At 36.4% G+C, this 21,682-nt stretch overlaps 1 protein-coding gene across 1 annotated transcript; it reads left to right on the top strand.

Moving 5' to 3' along the window:
* Positions 1–1,112: 1,112 nt before the first annotated feature.
* Positions 1,113–4,141, top strand: LOC149193298 (laccase-12-like). Its single transcript, XM_089404828.1, has 6 exons — positions 1,113–1,613; positions 1,779–1,930; positions 2,027–2,271; positions 2,389–2,529; positions 2,634–3,551; positions 3,715–4,141. Exons 1-6 carry the CDS (start codon positions 1,476–1,478, stop codon positions 3,897–3,899), a joined length of 1,779 nt encoding a protein of 592 aa, XP_089260954.1. The 5' UTR covers positions 1,113–1,475; the 3' UTR covers positions 3,900–4,141.
* The last annotated feature ends 17,541 nt before the right edge of the window (positions 4,142–21,682 follow it).

Genomic DNA, 21,682 nt, shown 5'->3' on the forward strand with positions numbered 1-21,682 from the left:
AAAATCAGAATGTACACTACTAGGCTGATCTTCGTCAATACAGTCGTTTAAGTAACTATTACAACTCTTATTAATGAAACGTTTCAACTTTGAATACTGGAATACTCTGTATGTCTCTCAACCGTGAGATGGAGAACTGGTCACAGTTTTTAGTTTTTTATTTTTATTTTTCAACCGTAGGAAAACATGCGGAAGGGGAAGAATCTGTGGAAAACAGGCCTACACGCTATTAGCGATGCAAGCATCTGACGCTTTATCCACTCGGAATTAAAAGTAAACGCAACAAAGTCAATATATTCGTACTACTACCGCGTTCTTATTAACTATTATAACTCTTGTTATTGCCATTTCGTTGAACAGTTCCAGTCCTAATTCTCCTGTGCTCAGTCACTGATTTCAATCCATTAGCCACGGTCTTTGTAGTTGAGAATGGACAAATTATAAATGTTCTTGACGTGTTCATGCGTAATTAATAACGTCAGGCTCGCAAAGAGGCATTCTAAAGTGAAACGTTCTATATGTGCTCCATATTTTTATAAACCGTGAGATCGAGAACTGGTCACAGTTCATTTTTTCCGGCTATTATAATAAAACATGGGGAAGGGCAAGAATATGTGGAAAACAGGCATACGCGCTATGGAATTAAGCATATGACGATTTATCCACGCGGTAAATAAAAGTAAACCCGACAAAACCAAAATTCCTATACCACGTCCGCGTTCTGACCCACTATGAAAAATCAGGATGCACACTCCTTGGCTGATCTTCGTCAATACTGTCGTTTACGCAACTATTACAACTCTTATTAATGAAACGTTTCAACTTTGAATAGTGGAAGGTTCTGTATATCTGTCAACCGTGAGATGGAGAACTGGTCACACCGTCACAGTTTTTAGTTTTTTATTTTTAGTTTTGAACCATAAGAAAACTTGCGGAAGGGGAAGAATCTGTGGAAAACAGGCATACACGCTAAAGAATAGAATTAGTGATGCAAGCATCTGACGTTTTATCCACGCGGAATTAAAAGTAAACGCAACAAAATCAATATATTCGTACTACTACCGCGTTCTTAAGGTGCTATACAACTCGTTTACAACTCTTGTTATTGCCATTCCGTTGAACAGTTCCAGCCCTAATTCTCGTGTGTTCGGTCGCTGATTTCAATCCATAATAACAATCCTTCACTAACTCTCACCAACCGCAGAAACCTATACTGATTGTAGAAGAAGTCTCCGTTGCTATTGGCAATTTATTTATATAAATCCCCGCGGGGCGCAGTTCCTCTCCAGTACATTGCATTGGTCTTCTTCTTTATCTGTCACGAAATTCATTTGGACAGAGGCCGCTTGCTGTTTACGAAAGTTTGTGATACCTGGAGAAGTTGAGCTGAGTTGAGTTCAAACAGTTTTAATTACGAAGAGGAGGAAATATAGATCGGTTTTGTTAGCTAATAGCTCTCAAAGATTGGCTATACAATGGCAGAATTAGGGTTGAGTCGACCTCATGTCAACAAAATGCTGCCATTTTCAGCGAAGCTAATTTTTCTGTTGGCGGTGTGCCTGAACCTTTTCGCTGCTACAGCCATGGGAAGCATACATAGATACAAGTTTGATGTAAGTGTCTCAGTTTCTGACCTCCAACCGTTTTTGATATGATTGATTTCATTCATTTCTCTCTGAATTATATTGACCAACGTGATTGGTTGCATGATAGGTTTCATTCCATTTCTAGTATTGTGTCCTAGAGTTAGGAAACTGATGATTTCTGGTTGTCTGAAGATTGAATCCTTGTCCGTAACGAGGCTGTGCCAAACACACGACATAATTACCGTGAATGGACAGTTTCCCGGTCCAACACTTCATGTTCACAATGGAGACACTCTTATAGTGGAAGTCCGTAACAAGGCCCAATATAACGCCACAATTCACTGGTCTGTAATCTATAACGGTCTATTCTTCGTGTCTCTGTCTTAAATAATGATGAATTCGTTTCTTATGCATAACACTCCATATTTATATATTTGCAGGCATGGAATACGGCAGTTCCGCACAGGGTGGGCTGATGGACCTGAGTTTGTAACCCAATGCCCCATTCGCCCCGGTGGAAGTTACATTTACAAATTCAAAATCACTGGTCAAGAAGGGACCCTCTGGTGGCATGCTCATAGTTCATGGCTTAGAGCTACAGTCTATGGAGCCTTAATTATCTATCCCAAGAGGGGAACTGCTTATCCCTATACTGTCCCGGATAAACAGTTTCCCATCGTTCTGGGTATGCAGCTTTAACGATACCGGTGTGCTGTTTTGAAGCAGTAATATCTAATTAAATAATCAAATAGAGTGGTAACTTGATCATAATATGTATTGTAATTCGTTTGTGCTTTGACAGGACAATGGTGGAATTCAAATCCCATTGATGTTGTGAATGAAGCGACACTCACAGGAGCTGCCCCCAACATTTCAGACGCTTATACTATAAATGGCCAGCCTGGAGACGTATACAAAGACCTATACAATTGTTCTACTTCAGGTATCCGAATTTGTTGTATTTGATCTCATCTTTATCGATTTACTAATTGAGTTGTTATGTTGAATTATTGGACTGGCTGATATATCTTATTCTTGTTCATGCAGATACTACTCGTGTTCGAGTGAAGGCAGGAGAAACCAATCTTCTACGCGTTATCAATGCTGCAATGAACAATGACCTATTCTTTGCGGTGGCAAATCATTCAATGACCGTTGTAGCTGTGGATGCTTTGTATACAAAGCCTGTTCAGACCAATTTTCTGATGCTCGGCCCTGGGCAGACTACAGACGTACTTGTCACTGCTGATCAGTCTATAGGCAGTTATTACATGGCTGCGCGCGCATATTCCAGTGGGCAAGGAGTTGCCTTTGATAACACCACAACCACTGCCATTTTGGAATACGTTGGAGTTAACTCCACTTCCTCATCTCCACAGATGCCCGATTTGCCGTTCTTTAACGACACTAAATCTATGACACAGTTCAACGCGGCTCTGAGAAGCTTGGCCTCGCCCCAGCACCCAGTCTCTGTCCCTCAGACCGTTGAAGAGAATCTGCTGTACACTGTGGGAATTGGGTTGTTCAATGGAACAAGATTGGAAGCAAGTATGAATAACTTTTCTTTTGTTCTGCCATCAACGGTGTCAATGCTTCAAGCACACTATTTTGGCATAAAAGGCGTATTCACCGAGAACTTCCCGGATAACCCTCCTCTGCAATTCGATTATACCGCAGAGAATATAAGCACAAGCCTGTGGTCTCCTGTAAAAGACACGAGAGTGAAAGTGCTGAAATACAACACAACCGTGCAAGTGGTACTTCAGGGAACGAATATCGTTGCAGGTGAAAGCCACCCCATTCATCTCCATGGCTATGACTTCTACATCGTGGGAACAGGATTCGGTAATTACAATCCAAGAAGAGACCCAAAACACTTCAACCTGGTTGATCCCCCAAAGCGCAACACTGTAAACGTTCCAGTCAATGGATGGACGGCTATAAGATTTGTAGCCGACAACCCTGGTAAGCGTACATACATCCACATAGTTTCATCTGACACATATCTATTGTTGATGTCATTTTTTTGAATACATGGTTTCATCCTACAATTCATATCGTTGGTGTGTACATGGATTATGAGAAGCATTTATAATGTTTTAATTGGTCATTTGTTTTGAAAACGCAGGTGTCTGGATGTTCCATTGCCATCTGGATGTACACGTAACGTGGGGTTTGGCCATGGTCTTTGTAGTTGAGAATGGACCAGATTATGGGTCCAGCCTTCAGCGGCCTCCGCGAGATCTTCCACGCTGCTCAGAAATTGAGCAGCAACTTATCTTACCCGACTTCGACAGCAGCACAACGAGTTAATTACCTTATTCCAGCAACATTAAACTATTTGTTTAGGACTTTTCAAAGCCATTCGTAAACCATATGAGATTTTATACTTTTCCTTTACCGTCGAAATAAAGATTTCGTAAAGCCATTAGTCCTCATTGTTTTTAATCATTCAGGAGAAGATAAATTATTTTAGTTTGGAAATGAATGCTCCATTTTATGTTCTTTAAAAGAACAAATATTACATTGTATTTAGCGATACCTTTGTTATCATTCATATGTGATTGCTTTACTTTGTCATCATGGTGTTCCTCAAAGATATTCTAATGGTGGATTTTATATTTTCTACGCAGAGCATATTAATAGTTGTGAATAGAATTTCTGTTGATATCAGGTTAATTCTAGATTCAGTTGAACCGTCAGCATTTTAATTTATATAAAAAAATATTTTATAATTAATATATTAAATTTGGGAGTGAGATGAATTTATATTAATAAAAACGTACGGTTGAGATCGAAATTTATTTTATATTAATATATTAAATTGGGTGTGAGATGAATTTATATTAATAAAAGTTCATGGTTGAGAGTTCATTTTCCTCAACTTATAGTAAGGTGCTAACTCATTTATTATAGATTTAGACATTTTTAATTTAATTTTTAATAATTATTTTATAGATGATGATAAATTAAATTTTGATAGAATATTTGAATATTCTTAATAGTATATACAAATAAAAGGTTGAGATTTATATGTCAAATAGTTAATGTCATTTTTTCCCTTTTAATTAAATTCATTAATTTTAAATAAAATTCATATGAGTAAGTGTTACATGAAAAGAGTTATGGTTTTTTGGACATATAGTATTTGATAAACTATTGTATTTTCCCATAATATTGTAACACATCATATTTACATATTAATAATTTCATGAAAAAATGAAAGTGAATCTTTATAATTAATAATTTTCTTATATGTCTTTTTTTAAAAGTATATATGTTGAACTTATATTTTGATTATTTTATCATTAAATAAAGTTATACTTTAGTTAATTTTTAAGACTTTTTTTTAATTTTAGCAACTTGTATGGATATATGTTTGTTGACATTTACCAACAATTTAATTTATATGGCTACACTATTCATACATATATATCTAATTATGTAGATAGACAAGTTTATTTTGCAATGAGACTTTCATAATTTTAATTTAATTATCAATAATTATTGGGTGGATTGTAGGGCTTTAACCTACACATAATATTCTAAAATATTTTTAGTAATAGTTACAAATCAAAGATTGAGATTTATCTCAAAAATAGTTATTTCATTTCTTCTTTTTTAATTAAATTTGTTAATTAAAAAAAATATCATATGAACATATCTCACGTGAAGATAAGTGATTACTTTTTGGGCATGTGCTATTATAAGCTATAACACTGGTCATAGTCTTGTAACAAAGCCTATTTATGTTGGAGCAGTCAGTGCAGCTAAACAAAATATAAACAACAGCAGATCACAAACATCACAAAAAAAAAGACACAGGGTTTAACATGGTTCACCCAACCATTCTGGGCTACGTCCACCAAACATAGGCATCGGCAATCTTATTATCAAAATAGGAGATTACAAGAGAATAAATTTCCTCTCAAACGCTCACACCCATACCCAATCTGTCTGGACACCTGTTTTATAGCTAGGAGGATCTAACTGCTTCATAAATCCTCTTACAACAAATATAGGATGCATTAACTCACTCCCAACAACCTGGAGCTAATCTAGCAACAAATTCCTATTGTTGTCACACATTAGAGATTTTTGCCTACTTTGTGAAACAGAAAAAATCTCAACAATCTCCACCTTGACAACAATTAGCCTGATACCCTGTTTGTTTATTATTTTTATCTTTTCTGCAAGCCAAGAGAAGCCAAACCCCAACGCAGCTTCTCCAACAAAACTGGTTTCGTGAACATGTTTGCACAATTTTCCTTTGTATGCACCTTTTCAATAGAGACTCCCCTTTCAGTGATAACATGTCTTACAAAATGGTACTTAATTGGAATATGATTTGGTTTACTATGATAGGCCGGATTCTTAGCCAAATGTATTGCACTTTGACTATCACAAAGTAACCTGATGTTGTCCTATAACCTACCAAACTCACCAAGCAAACCTTTCAACCAAACCGCCTCTTTGCAAGCATGCGAAGCAGCAATGTATTCTGCTTCAGTAGTGGATAAAGCAACAATGTTTTGTAGCTTTGACATCCAGGTAATAGCTCCACCTGCAAGAGTAAAGACATACCCTGAAGTTTACCTTCTCTTATCCAAATCACCTGCAAAATCAGAATCAACATACCCGCAAACACATTCACTACTCTTATTGTAAGTAATACAATAACTACTTGTGCCTCTCAGATACCGAAGCACCCATTTCACTGCGGACCAGTGTTCTTTACCCAGATCTACCATATATCTGCTGACAACCCCAACTGCATGTGAAATATCTGGTCGAGTACAAACCATCGCATACATTAAACACCCTACTACATTGGCATATGGAATTCGAGACATATAATCCTTTTCTATATCTGTATTAGGACATAAACTGGAAGAAATCTTAAAATGAGAAGCTAAAGGGACTGACACAGGCTTCACATTGTTCATACCAAACCTCAAAAGTATTTTCTCAACATACTTCTATTGTGATAGCCACAACTTACCATTGCCCCTGTCTCTGAAAATCTCCATGCCCAAAATCTGTCTTGCTGCTCCTAGATCTTTCATATCAAACGTCCTTGCCATCTGAGTCTTCAACCTGTTGATTTCTTCAATGCTTTTGCTTGCTAAAAGCATATCGTCAACATACAACACTAAGATAATGAACATGCCATTACTTAACTGCTTAAAGTAAACACAATGATCATATTCACTTCTTATATATTTTTGACTCAACATGAAAGAATCAAATTTCTTGTACCACTATCGAGGCAACTGCTTCAGACCATACAATGACTTCTTGAGCCTGCAGACAAATTTCTTATTACGATGCTGAACAAACCCTTCCGGTTGTTCCATATAAATTTCCTCATCTAAATCACCATGTAAAAACGCAGTCTTAACATTTAGTTGCTGTAATTCTAAATCAAGCAAAGCAACTAACACTAACACAATTCTAATTGAAACAATTTTAACAACTGGTGAAAATATCTCATGAAAGTCTATGCCAGCTTTCTGAGAAAACACTTTTGCAACCAGCCTTGCTTTGTATCTGTGCTCTAAATCATTCACACCCTGTTTTACCTTGAAAACCCATTTACATCCCACAGTTTTCCTGCCTTTGGGAAGTTCAACCAGATCCCATGTGCCATTCTTACCTAAGGCCATCATTTCTTCCTTCATGGCTGCTTTCCATTTGTCACTCTTTGAACCTTCTACAGCTTCCTGATAACACAAAGGTTCATCATCGTTAGTGGTCAAAGCAACTGAAGTAACATAATCATCATACCTTCTCAGAGGGCGTTTGATCCTTGTAGTCCTCCTTAAGGATGTTTCTGGTGCTTCCACAATTGGCTGTCTACCATCTGTAGGAACTTCTTCATGATCGCCATCTGAGACCTGTTCATGACCTCCATCTGAACCCTGTTCATAATCTGATTCTGAAACCTGTTCATGACTAGAATCTGAACTATGGTCGTCATGACTATCATTAGAAGTGCTGTCAAACTGAATGTGTTGAAAATAAGATACATCATCCTGTTTCAATTTATTATCTACATCTAATTGTACAAGAGAGGATTCATCAAACTTTACATCTCTGTTGATGATGATTTTGCGGGTAGTAGGATCCCACAATCTAAATCCCTTTGTTCCATCACCATACCCAACAAAGACATACCTTTTTGATTTCGGATCTAATTTAGTTCGCTGATGTTTAGGGACTAGAGCATATGCATCACAACCATTAGAATAATCACAAGGGTGTCCTTTCCATACCTCTTGAGGAATCTTGCAACCTATTGCTGTTGATGGTGACCGATTTATCACATAACAAGTTGTAGCCACCGCTTCTGTCCACAACTCCTTCTGTAAACCAGCGTTACTCAGCATACTCCTTGCTCTCTCCAAAAGAGTCCTATTCATGCGTTCAACAACTCCATTTTGCTGAGGAGTATAGACAATAGTCTTATGTCTCTCGATCCTTGCATCCTTGCAATAGTTGTCAACCTCCTTGGAAGTAAACTCACCACCATTGTCAGTTCTTAAACATTTTATAGTTCCACCAGTGTTGTTTTCTACCAATGCTCTAAACTGCTTGAAAACTGTAAAAACATTAGACTTCCTCTTCAACATGTAGACCCATACTTTCCTAGAAAAGTCATCAATAAACGACACAAAATACGACGAGCCACCATACGAGGTTGTAGGTGCTGGACCCCAAACATCTGAATGGATATAATCAAGTATTCCTTTACTAGTATGTTTGCCTGTTTTAAACTTTTGTTTACTTTGTTTGCCAAACAGACAATGTTTACAGAAATCTAACTTTCCAGATCTTAGATTAGGAAGTAACTTGCGATCAGCCAAAATCTTTAACCCTCTTTCGCTCATATGGCCCAACCTCTGATGCCATAGGCGAATGGAACTACTGTCATGTTCAGACACGGTAGACACATGAATTGACCCTGTTCTTCCTTCTAACTGAAACAGATTTCCTACTTTCTTAGCTTTCATTACTAGTAAAATACCTTTGTAAATTTTCATTACTCCACCTTGAATGACAGTTTTATATCCATTTGTATCAAGTGCCCCCAGTGAAATTAGATTTTTTCTTAAATCTGGTACATGTCTTACATCAGTTAACATTTTGGTTGTCCCATCAAACATTTGCAGTTGTATACTCCCTATTCCCACAATATTAGATGTGACATCATTACCCATGTACACGACTCCATCATTCACTGATCTATATGTCTTAAACCAGTCTCTATGAATACACATGTGGTTTGATGCACCAGAATCTAACAACCAATGTTGATCATGATTTGACAAATTAACTGATAAGACTTCGTCACTCATACCTGAACCAGATGCTGAACCTGTATCAGTCGTGTTTGCTTCCTTCTTTTCTGTCGATGAAGCTTCTTTAGAAGTTTGTTGTCGCTTCCAGCAATCCTTCTTCAAATGCCCTGATTTGCCGCAGAACCAACACTTTACTTTACTCTTCTTCCCCTTGTACTTTGAACGTGAATCACAGCACTTACCAGAGCGTCTTTCTCTAGAACGACCTTTAGCCGTCATTGCCTCTGATGTATAGGTGTCAGCATTCGACCGCTTCCTGGTCTCCTCGGACAACAAAGCTCTGACGACATCATCAAATTCAATGGTTTCGAATGAGCTAAGACTTATAGACGTCACAAAATGATCCCACGACTCAGGCAATGAGCACAATAAAGTTATGGCTTTATCCTCGGCTTCAATTTTTACTTCTATGCTTTCTAATTGCACCATTAAAGTATTAAAAACATTCAAATGATCAGTAATGGAAGTACCTTCCTTCATTCGCAGACTGTATAGCTGCCGCTTCAGGAGAATCCGATTTGTCAAGGATTTCGTCATATATAGCTTCTCCAACTTCGTCCACAAACCAGCTGCAGTCTTCTCTGACACGATGTTAAATAAAACATCATCAGCCAAACACAATCGAATTCCGCTCAAGGCTCTTCCATCCAATTCATTCCACTCATCATCTGTCACGGGGTAAGGCAATTTGGATCTGCCCAACAGTGCCTTCGCCATGCCTTGTTGTACCAGCAGATCATGCATCTTTACCTTCCAGGTCTCGAAATTATTTTTGCCATTAAATTTCTCGATTTCAAATCGGGCACTCTGAGTTTTTGCCATCTCGTTTAAAAAATAAAAGAATCTCCAATTCCAATTTTAAAAAAAAATTAATCTCAATAAACGCCTATGCCTTAGTTTACCTTTGCCTTTATTTAAAAAAAAAAAAACCCCTTTGCTTTGCTGTTTGAATCTCAGATTTCAATTTAAAAACAGTGTAAATAAAATTTGGCGCTTGCTGATGAACACAAGAACCGCGCCATTTAAAAATCGCTCTAAGTGTTGACAATTTGGCGCGTGTATACCTCTAAAATACGCGCTGATCAGAAAATTAGCGCACTGGCGCCCTTAATTGAATAGGATCCGCGCCATTTCAGTATTTTGGCGCGACTGTATTAACGAATTCCGCGCCAATCCGCAGCACACAATATTTACCACGCATATTCCTTGGATTTCTTTTACTCACCAATGGGTACACGGTTTGTTAATTACCTGCATATCCAGACAGGTTCATGCAGACAATGTTTACCATGCAGCTCAGGTCCGCGGCAAAGATTGACACGCAGGTCCACGCCGTTTTCAGCCCCACGCCGATCTGGTTTTCACAACGTTGTTTCAACGCTGTTCTGCACTCCAGTCATACGCACAGATGGCAGCCAAACTGCACATCGCGGGGTTATATATGACATACATATAAATCAAATCTTATATATGTATCCACAACGCGGTTTTTAAAAAACCTCCCACGCAGCAATGTTTAACACCACGCCCACCACGCTGGGACTTCTACAGCACCACCGCACTGGAGACTGTTCCATAGCCACGCAGTCATATATCATAACAAATCCCAAATGATATAACACTCTTTATTTCAATACGCAGGGTTAATATCCACGCTGCTCCATTATGGGGTTTTACTTCACGCTGTTGCAGCGAGTTACTCCACCCACGCAGCAATGGTGTCAACCTCCTTGTTTCAACGCTGGCATATATCCTTTAAACCTCCATGCAGCTTCAAAGAAAAGAAAAAAACAAAAAACATTTTGCTGACAATCAGATCCACCTCTACAGGCAACACAATCCACAGTACCACAGTACTGCTGCGCACCCCTCCAACAATGCTCTGATACCAATTGTTGGAGCAGTTAGTGCAGCTAAAAAAAATATAAACAACAACATATCACAAACATCACAAAAAAAAGACACAGGGTTTAACGTGGTTCACCCAACCATTCTGGGCTACGTCCACCAAACATAGGCATCGGCAATCTTATTATCAAAATAGGAGATTACAAGAGAATTAATTTCCTCTCAAACGCTCACACCCATACCCAATCCGTTTGGACACCTGTTTTATAGCTAGGAGGATCTAACTGCCTCATAAATCCTCCTACAACAAATATAGGATGCATTAACTCACTCCCAACAACCTGGAGCTAATCTAGCAACAAATTCCTATTGTTGTCACACATTAGAGATTTTTGCCTACTTTGTGAAACAGAAAAAATCTCAACAATTTATACGTTAACAATATCCATGCATAAAAATATTGTTGCATGATTTTCTAAATGTATATATGTTTAGCTCACCTATTACTATTTCTAGAATTAGTAATAATAATAACAATTTAAAATAAAGTTATAACTTAGTTAAATTTTCTGATTTATTTGAATCTTAGCAATGTGAGATGTATATTGAGACAAGTGTTTTGATGTTTATGGCTAGGTTAGTTAATATTTATATTTATAAAATTGAACATTTATTATTCTTATTTTTTACTATATATATATATATATATATATATATATATATATATATATATATATGAGGTGTAAATGAGTTTGTTTGAGTGGGATTCAATCTTTCAGATACAAGTCTCTTAGGGAGGGGTTGAAGATGGAAGTCACTTTCAGATATTCAAACTCAAACCAACTTTATAAACCACATATAATACTTCAAAAGTTTATATATAATATAAAATTTAATATTGTTTTGGGTGTATATTGTATTGAGTTTATTTATTGAGTCACTTTATATTTTATTATTTTATATAAAATCTAATATATTTAACTAATTTGCACATTTAATTAATTTGTAATATTTATTTTCTTAAACTATTTTTCATTTTGAATATGGAGGGAAATCTTTGGAAGAATTAAACTATCCCAAGCGGTATCTAAACTTGACCCAACTTTGTAAATCCCATAGAATCTTTCACAAGATTAGAATATAAAATTTAATATTATTTTGAGTGTTTTTTGACATAAATGAGTAATTTTGTCATTAAATCTATGCCCGATCGCAACAAAATACTTGGGAAAACATTACATTTTGTGCCAAGATTCAATTTCTTCAAGAGACAGCAACGAAGAAGACCTAAAAGTATCTTCTAAGACCTTGCTAGTTACATACATCTTACTAATTATTCTAACACTATAAGCTTGACAAAACTGTCCCAATAGAAAAACAACTTTACAAAAGGTGCTCACAAATTAGGTTGGCGGGTTGATTGACATCTTATGAGATGGGGCACCAAAATTGTTGTTTATTCTGTTATGGTGATCATATTAATTTCTCTCGATTGCAATAATGCAAGTTTTTGACGAATGACCTCAATCTCATCTTCTTGTTGGTTCACTTTAGCTTTGAGATGTTGTATTTCTTCAAGTAAAAGAAGGATAATGTTCAATTGATGATGAATTTGACTTTGAAGGTCACCACCTTTGGCTTTCCATTCAAAAGGATGTTGAGGACAGTACTTGCAGACATTTATGCCTCCCGTGGCAGCTGGAATGAAGCCACAATTTTCCATGAGGTTCAAGAAATAGGAGAAGGGGCAGCAATTCAGAGTCACATAGTTGTAAGAGTCACATGATTGGCCATCTGGAAGGAAATTTGTTTCACTAGAGAATTCATGGGAACATTTATTCAAACACAGTTCCTTTATTGACTACAATCTAGATTGTAATTCCCCTTCAACGCAGTGCTCAATCACCAATTTAGTGATCTTTGTTTCACTGCTCTAACTTTAGGCCTCCATTATAGATGAATATGTATTTACCCTCCTCTATTTATGGGTTGAAATCAACCACCTCAGATGGCTATCAGGTTTGTTGTGTCAAGCAATAAGTAAATTCCAAGGACTCCCTACATATAATATATCACTCAAAGAGGATTATTTATGAATACCAAAATTCTTCTTGTTGTAATGTTGTTGAATAGATTCATTCGAGTCTCTATACATAGTATACACCCCTGTCATTGTTTCCCACTTAAGGAATTTTTTTCATGTTTTTTCCCATACACCTATCATGAAATTTTTACATTTCCACTTTTTTCCATACATGTCTATAAGACTATTTCCACTTGCATTTGATGATATCGCTTAGGATTTTCTTAATACTACCCCATTTCACTATATTATATGGTTATGATATTCCAGGATACAATAGTTTCTTTCACAATTTGCCAAACATTTGGTGTGAATAGTCCATAATGCTAATATTAACATACATAGGAACAAATTTGGTTTCAATCAATACACTTAGTTAAAATAACTTTCAAAATCTCTAGTGGTGGTCTATTGAACATGAACAAGAAGTAATAGAATGGTCTCTTCCATAAAACCGTTCCTTACATCCATTAATTTCCCATTCTTTATAAGCATATATTCTGATAGAAAGATTAAATACATATCCCTATTTTGGCCATCTTGAACTATTTTTTCCAAACACATCTGATAATGCACCATCATATAGTTTATTCTCTCCATTATATACATTTCCATGGTTCTCCGCCTAAATGTGACAAGTACCCATTTCTTGATCTAACAATCTTGTGGTGAAAGATGTCAATACAACAATACCCCCAAGCACCCACCAAATGATTTATGTTTCACATTCAAGAATGGAAAGCCACCTTTTCTCTTTCTTACAATACCTAACCTTTTCTATATAGGGGATCCAATTTCATAAATGAATTCTCATAGGTTTTTTTGCTATTAATCTCATGCACAAGAGGGATTTTTCCTTTTAGGAACACAAGCATACATGGGAATATTAATATCAAACATGAACCAAAAACATTATTTTAGGGCCTTTTATAGTTAGATGGCTAGGTACAAAATCTATTGTATATTTGTTTTATTACTAGGCAAATCCATCCAATTATTTCTCTTTTAAGAATATTTTCAAACAAATTATTCCCTTCCCTTATTCCCAAACATTTTTGTGCATAGTATAAAACTGTTGCACATAGGAATATCATATCCAATCCTAGTTTTTATAATTGACATAAAAACCAACTTACCACTTTAGAGAGCCATTAGGCTACTACAAAAATTGAAATTATAGAGTTCAAGGAATAAAATCTAATTTGGATATTTTGTCAAATAGTTTGTAGATATACCCTATAATTTGTATTTCTATTGTTTGGTTTTGGCCCATACAAGTCTATTATTGCAACATAGGATCTAATACCACTTGTAAGACCCCTATAGCCACCCTAGTATATTGATGTATCTTACTCCAATACTATTAAAATAATTATATAATATTTATATACATAGACACACACATATACACAATGAAGGGATAGCATAACTTCATGCATGAAAAGCCATAAACCATAGATTACAGATATGTTGTAAAATAGGTTTTGAAAAATTACCTAACAAAATCCTTTGACTAGATGTAAACCTAGGACATACCACCTAGCCATAGGTTGTGTTACTCATAGTCTCCCAATAGTGGGTCACCCACGAGCTAGGGCCATGAATCCACACACACAATGGCTTACCTAAAGCCATCTATAGCACATAACTAGTGCCAAACATGAATAAGGCCACAATACCAAACATAAGTAGCCTCCAACCAATATTATTGTTATATGATATTTACGATTGCGGAAAAAGGTATCCCCCCTTGATTTGGTGGCTAACCTAGAACAACAAAGAGACAAGGAACCCAATGCTTTCCTTAAAGTAAATAGATGACAGAATGAAGCCTACCTGGAATCTATCACAAGCTTCATTCCTTCTTTAGCTTGAATGCTCCAATTCCCAAAATTAGAACCTACACAGTCAGATAACACAAGCCAAGAAACTATGAGATCTATGCAATATCATATATATACTTTATTCAATCGATCAATGTGGTATTGAAATACATGAAATAACAACATCATGTATAGGAGAGAAAATAATTCTTTGCATTAATATAAATGGAAGGAGTTACAACCATAAATAGATGTTGACCTTGTAGAAGAGCTCCTCCATCCTGACTTATCATTTCCTTGTCACAATGTGCACCTCCAATCACCCTAAATGAATGAAATGAAACCTCTAACAACAACAACATAAGGGTAGAATCACTCTCCAAAAGACAACCCCTTGTATATGGAAGGTTGTAAATATATAGAGAAGTGGGGTAAATTGGGAGGTCTTATCCAATTACCAATCTAAGGTTTTATATCCACCTTTGATGGGAGGATGGGATCAAAGGTTTGTTGGAAAATGTAACTAGGTTCATTCTACACTAATGTATTTGAGTCATCATGTAATGTACTTCTTAAAAGAATAAAGAAAAGAATTATTATTATTGTTATTATTATGACTTATTAAGGCATGAGTTTAATGATTGGGCCATAATATTTTAGGTCAAAGTACCCATTGAGGAATTCTAGGATATATTATGAGTTAATAGAATCATTGTACTTTTAAAGAGATCCGTCTTGGGCTTTTGAATCATGTAAAAAGGTTTAGTATTGGGTAAAAAATGAAATATGTTGCCTCCACACCAAGTTGGACTTAAGATGATCAAGTCGGCCTCAAGGAGGGCTATTCGACGTCATCTAAAGGCTATAAAAGAATAAGTTCGAATTCATTTGGAGTAGAACATATTAAGAAAGTTCAATATCTCTCTGGAAGTTGGAAAAAGTGGAAAGTGAAGGAATAGGGCTAAAGAAGTGTGAGTTTAGTCAAGGTGAAAGAAGAAAGGAAAATCAACATTTTGGTGGATCTCTCTCTCTCTCCCTCGTGCCCTAGATTGGAAGAATGAAGTGATCTTTTTGATGCCGCTACCATTTGTTGCATGTTGTTGCTACTAGAACATGTATAGGTCAGAGTTATTATTGTTGGGTGATGCTGCCTCAAGAAGTTGTATTGTACCAACATCAAATTTCCTAAGTCAATATCAAAGTATTCCAACCAAGATTGAAGTATCCAAATCAAGGTCAAATTTATTGGGTCTATGAAAGTGTTGCATAGTTCTGCTACTGCTTCCAAGTCAAATAGGATCATTTGCAAAGGAAGAAGAAGGCTGACTTAATGTGGAGGAAAGTTTTTGTCAAGGTCTAGAGTCTTGGATTATCTCAGGAAAAATATTGAAGGAAGAATTACTGACAGGGTTTTCCCCTAGAGAGGGGTTTTTCCCTGGCTATGTGCCTATATCTAGTGTCCATTAATTTATGTGTTACTGCTTTGGTAATTCCTTGATGAACTAAAAGGAAAGAAGATATAAAGGAAATATAATAAGAAATCAAGAACATTACAAGTAATTATCAAGTATAAGAAAATATTTCTACCTTTCTGATTTTATAACATGGTATTAGAGCTTTGGTGAAGAAAGAAGAAAAGGGCAGTCTCAAGTGATTGATCAAGGAATCATTCAAAAGCATTATTCAAGGGAAGAAGTCTATTATGTTCAAAGACAATGTATAACTCAATCAAGAGAGAGAACAAACTTTAATGAGCCTCAAACTATAGATCTTGGAAGAAGAGGATTGACCTCATTCTTGAAAAGAACAAGGTACTAGTCTTGGTCAGAGGAAAAGTAAAGAATCATACAGAAGATGCCAATTATGTTGATAAATTGAAGTTTAGAGAATTAGAATTAGTGTCCTTGACTCTAATGGTAGAAGGAATAAAGGACAACCTTGTCCCATACGTAGCCAACATTGACCATGCTCAAGAAATGTATGAGGCCTTGTCAAAGTTACTCACTATTAAGAGCATTGGTCAAGTAGCAAGCTTGAAGAATGGGCTAAGGACCACAAACATGACTAAAGAAGACATAATGGTCTCCTTCTTTGGGAGAATAGAAATAATGAGAGACGATCTTCTGGCCATTGATGAAGTTGTTCCAAAAAAAGAACTTGTGATCACTACTCTATTAGGGTTGCCACCTTCTTGGGGTGCATTTTCTGCAGGACTTAACGGTTGGAAGGTAGCTACCACTTTTGAAGAACTATGGAATGCTTGCAACCAAAAATAATTAAGGATCTCGTTAGTTTCCAACCCTGAAGAAGTTTCAAATGATTACAATGATCATCATAAAGGAAACTTCAACAAATCAAAAATACCAAAAAGGAAGGTAGACATGTCCAAGGTATAATGCTACCAATGTCATAAGAAGGGTCACTATAGGAGTAATTGTCCTGATAATCCAAGGAATAAGAAGAGAGAAAGAGATCAACCTAATATTGCTGAAGAAGAAGCCCTATGGAAATCCAAACCCGAAGAATCTGACATAAGGGGCTTGCACTACTAAGTCATTTTCTTTTAGTGTTAGATATTCTATTTTGTATTTTTGATGTTTAGTATTTATAGGTTTTAACAAGTTTTTGGAAAACACATTTTTATTATTTTATAAGTTTATAGGTATCCCTTAATCTTTGGAGCGAGCCCTCAACATCTCCCAAAGATAAGTATCTCATTTCTTTTCAGTTTTTGCTTTCATGTACTTATTTAAGTTTTGGTTATATTAAATACTAATAACCATTCTACCTCTATTGTCTTGATTAGGAAAACATCTGCTAAATCCTCAAGGATTATAGAAGAGGGTCTCACAAGACAAGGTTTGTCAAGGAACAAAGTTATGCCTTAAACTACAAAACATTAATCTCTTCATAATAAATGTTTATTGATTCGATAATCTATTACTAACATCATTATGTCTAGCTGTATTGAACCATAATGATTCTTGCTTTGGGTGATTCATCATTTCATAAATCTACCCTCCTCATGTTCTTGATTGATTATATAGAACCCTAGAAAGGTTCTCTGGAAAAACCTAACTTAAGGGTATGATAATGTGTTAAACCCTAGTCTGCTTAGGGTTTTTGGTAATGCTATTTGCTTTTTTTTTTATGATGTTTGGGGTTTTGGTATGATCATGAAAACCTAACTTTCTACAGTTTAATGATGTTGTCTAAGATCCCAAACCTTTGAAGTTTTGGTATAGTAGGTTTTTTGTTGCTATTTTATGAAACCCTAAATATTTAGGGTCTGGTTGGGCCTATGAGTAAAACCCTTGTTATGTCTTTAGATTAAGATCCTAGGAATGAAACCCTGGGTGTATATGTGTCCATCTAGTCAAAACCCTAGCTTGGTCTAGGTCGGTATATGTCTAATGTATTAATATTGTGTGACATATGATATTCTTATGCATTATAACAGATTCCTAGATATGTGTGTTGACCTAATTATTGATGGTCATAAGTTTTAGGGTTTAATATAATCCCTTTTCTGAGTTTGATATTCTAGGATGGTGGTGCTTGATAAATCTTGGGTTTTGGAGCTAAACACTAGTAGTAGTTAAATTATCTAGTATGTGTGATATGAAAATATGGAACCTATGAATCTATGTAGTGATTTTTGAGATTGTGTAAATGAGAAATCTAGGTTTTACATCAAACCTTAGTAGAAGCTAGTTATGTTGTTGATTAAGCTACGATCAGTTTTGATTATTGAAGCTATTGTATGAGATCTAGTATGTGTATGAAATTCGAGTGAGAATAATAACATAGGAATTCCTATAGCTGTCAGGCACAATACTTGTTTGAATTATTTCTAGGGTTTTCTTTCTAGAACTTTTCATATCATTGAAATAATATTGAAACCTTAGAAGAGTTTAATATTTTGAGTTGTTGATGTAATTTAGGGTTTGTAACAAAATTTGGGCAATAAGTTGAAGTATATTATCTTTCTAATTATGTTTGTGAAGTCTAATTCTTCCATTATTATAAGATTTTGATATGGCTAACTTCATGCTTCTATAGTTTTGGTTGTACTTTCTATCTAAGTTGTGCAAGTACATCATCTTCAAGATGGTGAAGATGATCACAAGTAAAGTTGATGTGATAAGCATGATATATGAATGACCCTGATAAGAAAGATGGAAGCCATGAAAGATTCTCCAATAAGAAGTTGATCTCCCTGGGTTAAGAGGGAGTCTGGATAGAAGAAATCTTCTTGATATTAAGAGGGAGCTTGAATAGATGAACTCCTCATGGTTGAGAGGGAGGGCATAACATAGTTCTGATTGTAGAATGCATTTTGAAGGATATGTTGTTGCATGTGAAGTAGGAAAGGAAAGTGTATGATTGAGGAATCTTCTGTCATAGATTTAGTTGATAGTTCTATTGTGTTGAGAAGCAACATCAATTGTCTGAAATACCCCAAAGGTTTGTGTTTGTTTATGAACATGTGAAAGTATATTATTGATCAGGGCTATGTTTGTACAGGTAAATATCTTGAAGGTTTGTATAATATGCTAGTTACCGATTAGTTTGATAAGGAGAGATTTGTTTTCCTTGATCTACTGGATCAAGGAGCGTTAAGGCTTTATGAGTGAAGCATTGCCTCGGAGGACATATAACGACACTTTGTGTTGATGTATAGGTCCGGAAGTTGGGAGGGTGGTGTTGTTCATAGAGATCTAACCTCGGATACACACTTAAATCCCTCGGTTGATGGTTAGTAAGTAAGCCTGATGGTACTTGTTAGAGTCGGTCTAGTAGCCCTCCACCAGAGATCAAAGCTCTTTGCATTTCATGATTAGGTGTCCCATCAGTGTGATCATGTTGCATTCCGTTAGGCATGCCATAATCCCGGTGGAGGGAGTTTGTGTTTTTTATTCCCCTCTTATTTGGCATTGCTGGTTCAGGTTTGTTTAAGTTAATAAAATCTTCAAAGGGTCATTCATCTTGCTTTAAGTTTTGAGGTCTTAGGTCTAGGGTTGAGTCCATTTTTGTCTTGAGAAGTCATAAAGGATCAGCAGGCCAGAGGGATGTTCTTCATAAAGCATCATTTCAACAATTCTCACTATTGTACAACTAAATTTTCACCTTGTTTTCAAAACTTTGTTTTGAATAACAAAGGTCATTATCTCATTTTTTGTAAAAATTCTCAAAATTTCAAACTCTCCAAATGTCGAAGTGCAGCCTTGGTCTCCTTTGCCAAAGCACTTTGGAAGCTATCCCTGCAAAAATTTTCAGAAGAAATCATCATTTCAACCAATTTTTCAAAGAAAAGAAACCAAAAGTCAGAGTTAATTAATTCAAAAAAGTGTCAACACTCAAAACATTACAAAGTGGGTTTTGGGCAAGTAAAAATCAAAAGGAAGCCTATAAAAGCACATCACTCTTCATTAGCAACTCATTTTCCTCTCACAAGCTAAGTGAATCCTTGCAAAGGCGATTTTAGGAGTTCTTGAGCAAGTTGAGCAGTTTCAGAGGCGCGCTACGCGTCAGGAAGGGCGCGCTACGCGTCAGGGGCGCGCTACGCGTCAGGAAGCTTTTCTCAGTGTTATTCTGCACGTGCGCTACGCGTCAGAGGGGCGCTACGCGTTGGGCAAGGCGCTCTACGCATTGGGTTTTCTGCTCAACAAACTGCCAGCAAGCCATCAAATCGATTTTTCTCTCAAGCACATTGCAGGTAGGCCTCTCCTTCATGGTTAGATTTGGTTTTGCAAGATAAAAGAGAAAATTAATATGTTCAAATGCTATGAAAATGATAAATCAAAACCCTACATTGTTGTGGAAAATTTAAAGTCTCAATGGTACTAGGGTTTCAAATTTCTCTTGCTGTCCAAGGTTGCACATTTGTAATCCCTTTTTCCCTCATTTTCATCACCTTTCTCCTTCAAATTTTCCCATGAAATTTCGTAATTCTCCTCTCTAAAATTCCTAAAACATACTTAAATTCCCAAACCCTACTTCACTTTAAAATCCCATTATTTTGTGATTTCCCATGCTTGCCTTCCCTAAATTCCTTCTTTATGTTTATTGTCCCTGATTCCCTCATGTTCCCCTATCCTTAACAATACCCTTGTATTTATGTCCCCTTGGTAACAACATTTGAAAAGTCAAACAACAGTTAATTGGGTGCAACATTTCAGCCACCTTGCCTTCAAAACCATGTCAGAAACCGAATCAGATTATGAGCAGAGTTATGACAGTGATTCAACACCAGAGGTAGAAGTGCCAAGGAGGCATCACAAAGGTGGTAAGGGTGGTCGGCATGTCAGGGAAGAGCCCACCTCTTTGGCTCAATTGCAAGCCTGTCCACTTGCAATGTCATGTTTTCAGTATCAATCATGCTTTGGATATTGTGAGAGGATCTCACAAATTCAACACCATAGAGAACTAGTCCGCTTGTTTGTCCTACATTTGCACAATGGCCATGTGAACCTTGCAGGAGTGGATTTGACCCTATCACCTGAAATTGTTGCTGAAGCCACCGGGATACCAAATGTTGGGGAAGAGTGGACCAAGCGCAAGCTGCTAGACAAATTTCATTATCAACCATACATCAAACTCAAATGCATGAGACACCTAACTGTTGTTTTTCCTTTCAGATTCCTAAGGGATGAGTATGCACCCTTGATGAGGCTCATTATGCGTTATTTCACTTGTGAGGGCAAATTTTCACGTTTATATTTGTACCATATCCGTTTGTTGATGCATTTCACCCGGGTACGAATGATGAACATTCCATTTTTCATGTGCCGAAATATAGAGAAGATGGTGCCCGTAGTGCAAAGGAAGAACCCCGCACAGCAACTCAAAAGTATATATCATTATGCACTGATCGAGATCATAGTGATGCATCAGTTGGCACAGCAGGGTATTGCTTGGGAGGATTTCATTTCTCGCGACTTCTTCATGGTGCCACAGCCACCTCCCAAGATTGTCCAT

This window comes from Pinus tabuliformis, chromosome 2_2, assembly GCF_031772625.1.
Source record: "Pinus tabuliformis cultivar Carrire ecotype Pingquan chromosome 2_2, CPIR1, whole genome shotgun sequence".
In the NCBI taxonomy this organism is placed as follows: domain Eukaryota; kingdom Viridiplantae; phylum Streptophyta; class Pinopsida; order Pinales; family Pinaceae; genus Pinus; species Pinus tabuliformis.

Bases quoted from the DNA above. Each gene is read 5' to 3' on its own strand.
- LOC149193298 (XM_089404828.1), top strand. From the start codon at position 1,476: ATGGCAGAATTAGGGTTGAGTCGACCTCATGTCAACAAAATGCTGCCA. The intron at 2,272-2,388 runs GTATGCAGCTTT...GTGCTTTGACAG, and splicing joins ACAGTTTCCCATCGTTCTGG to GACAATGGTGGAATTCAAAT. The intron at 3,552-3,714 runs GTAAGCGTACAT...TTGAAAACGCAG, and splicing joins ATTTGTAGCCGACAACCCTG to GTGTCTGGATGTTCCATTGC.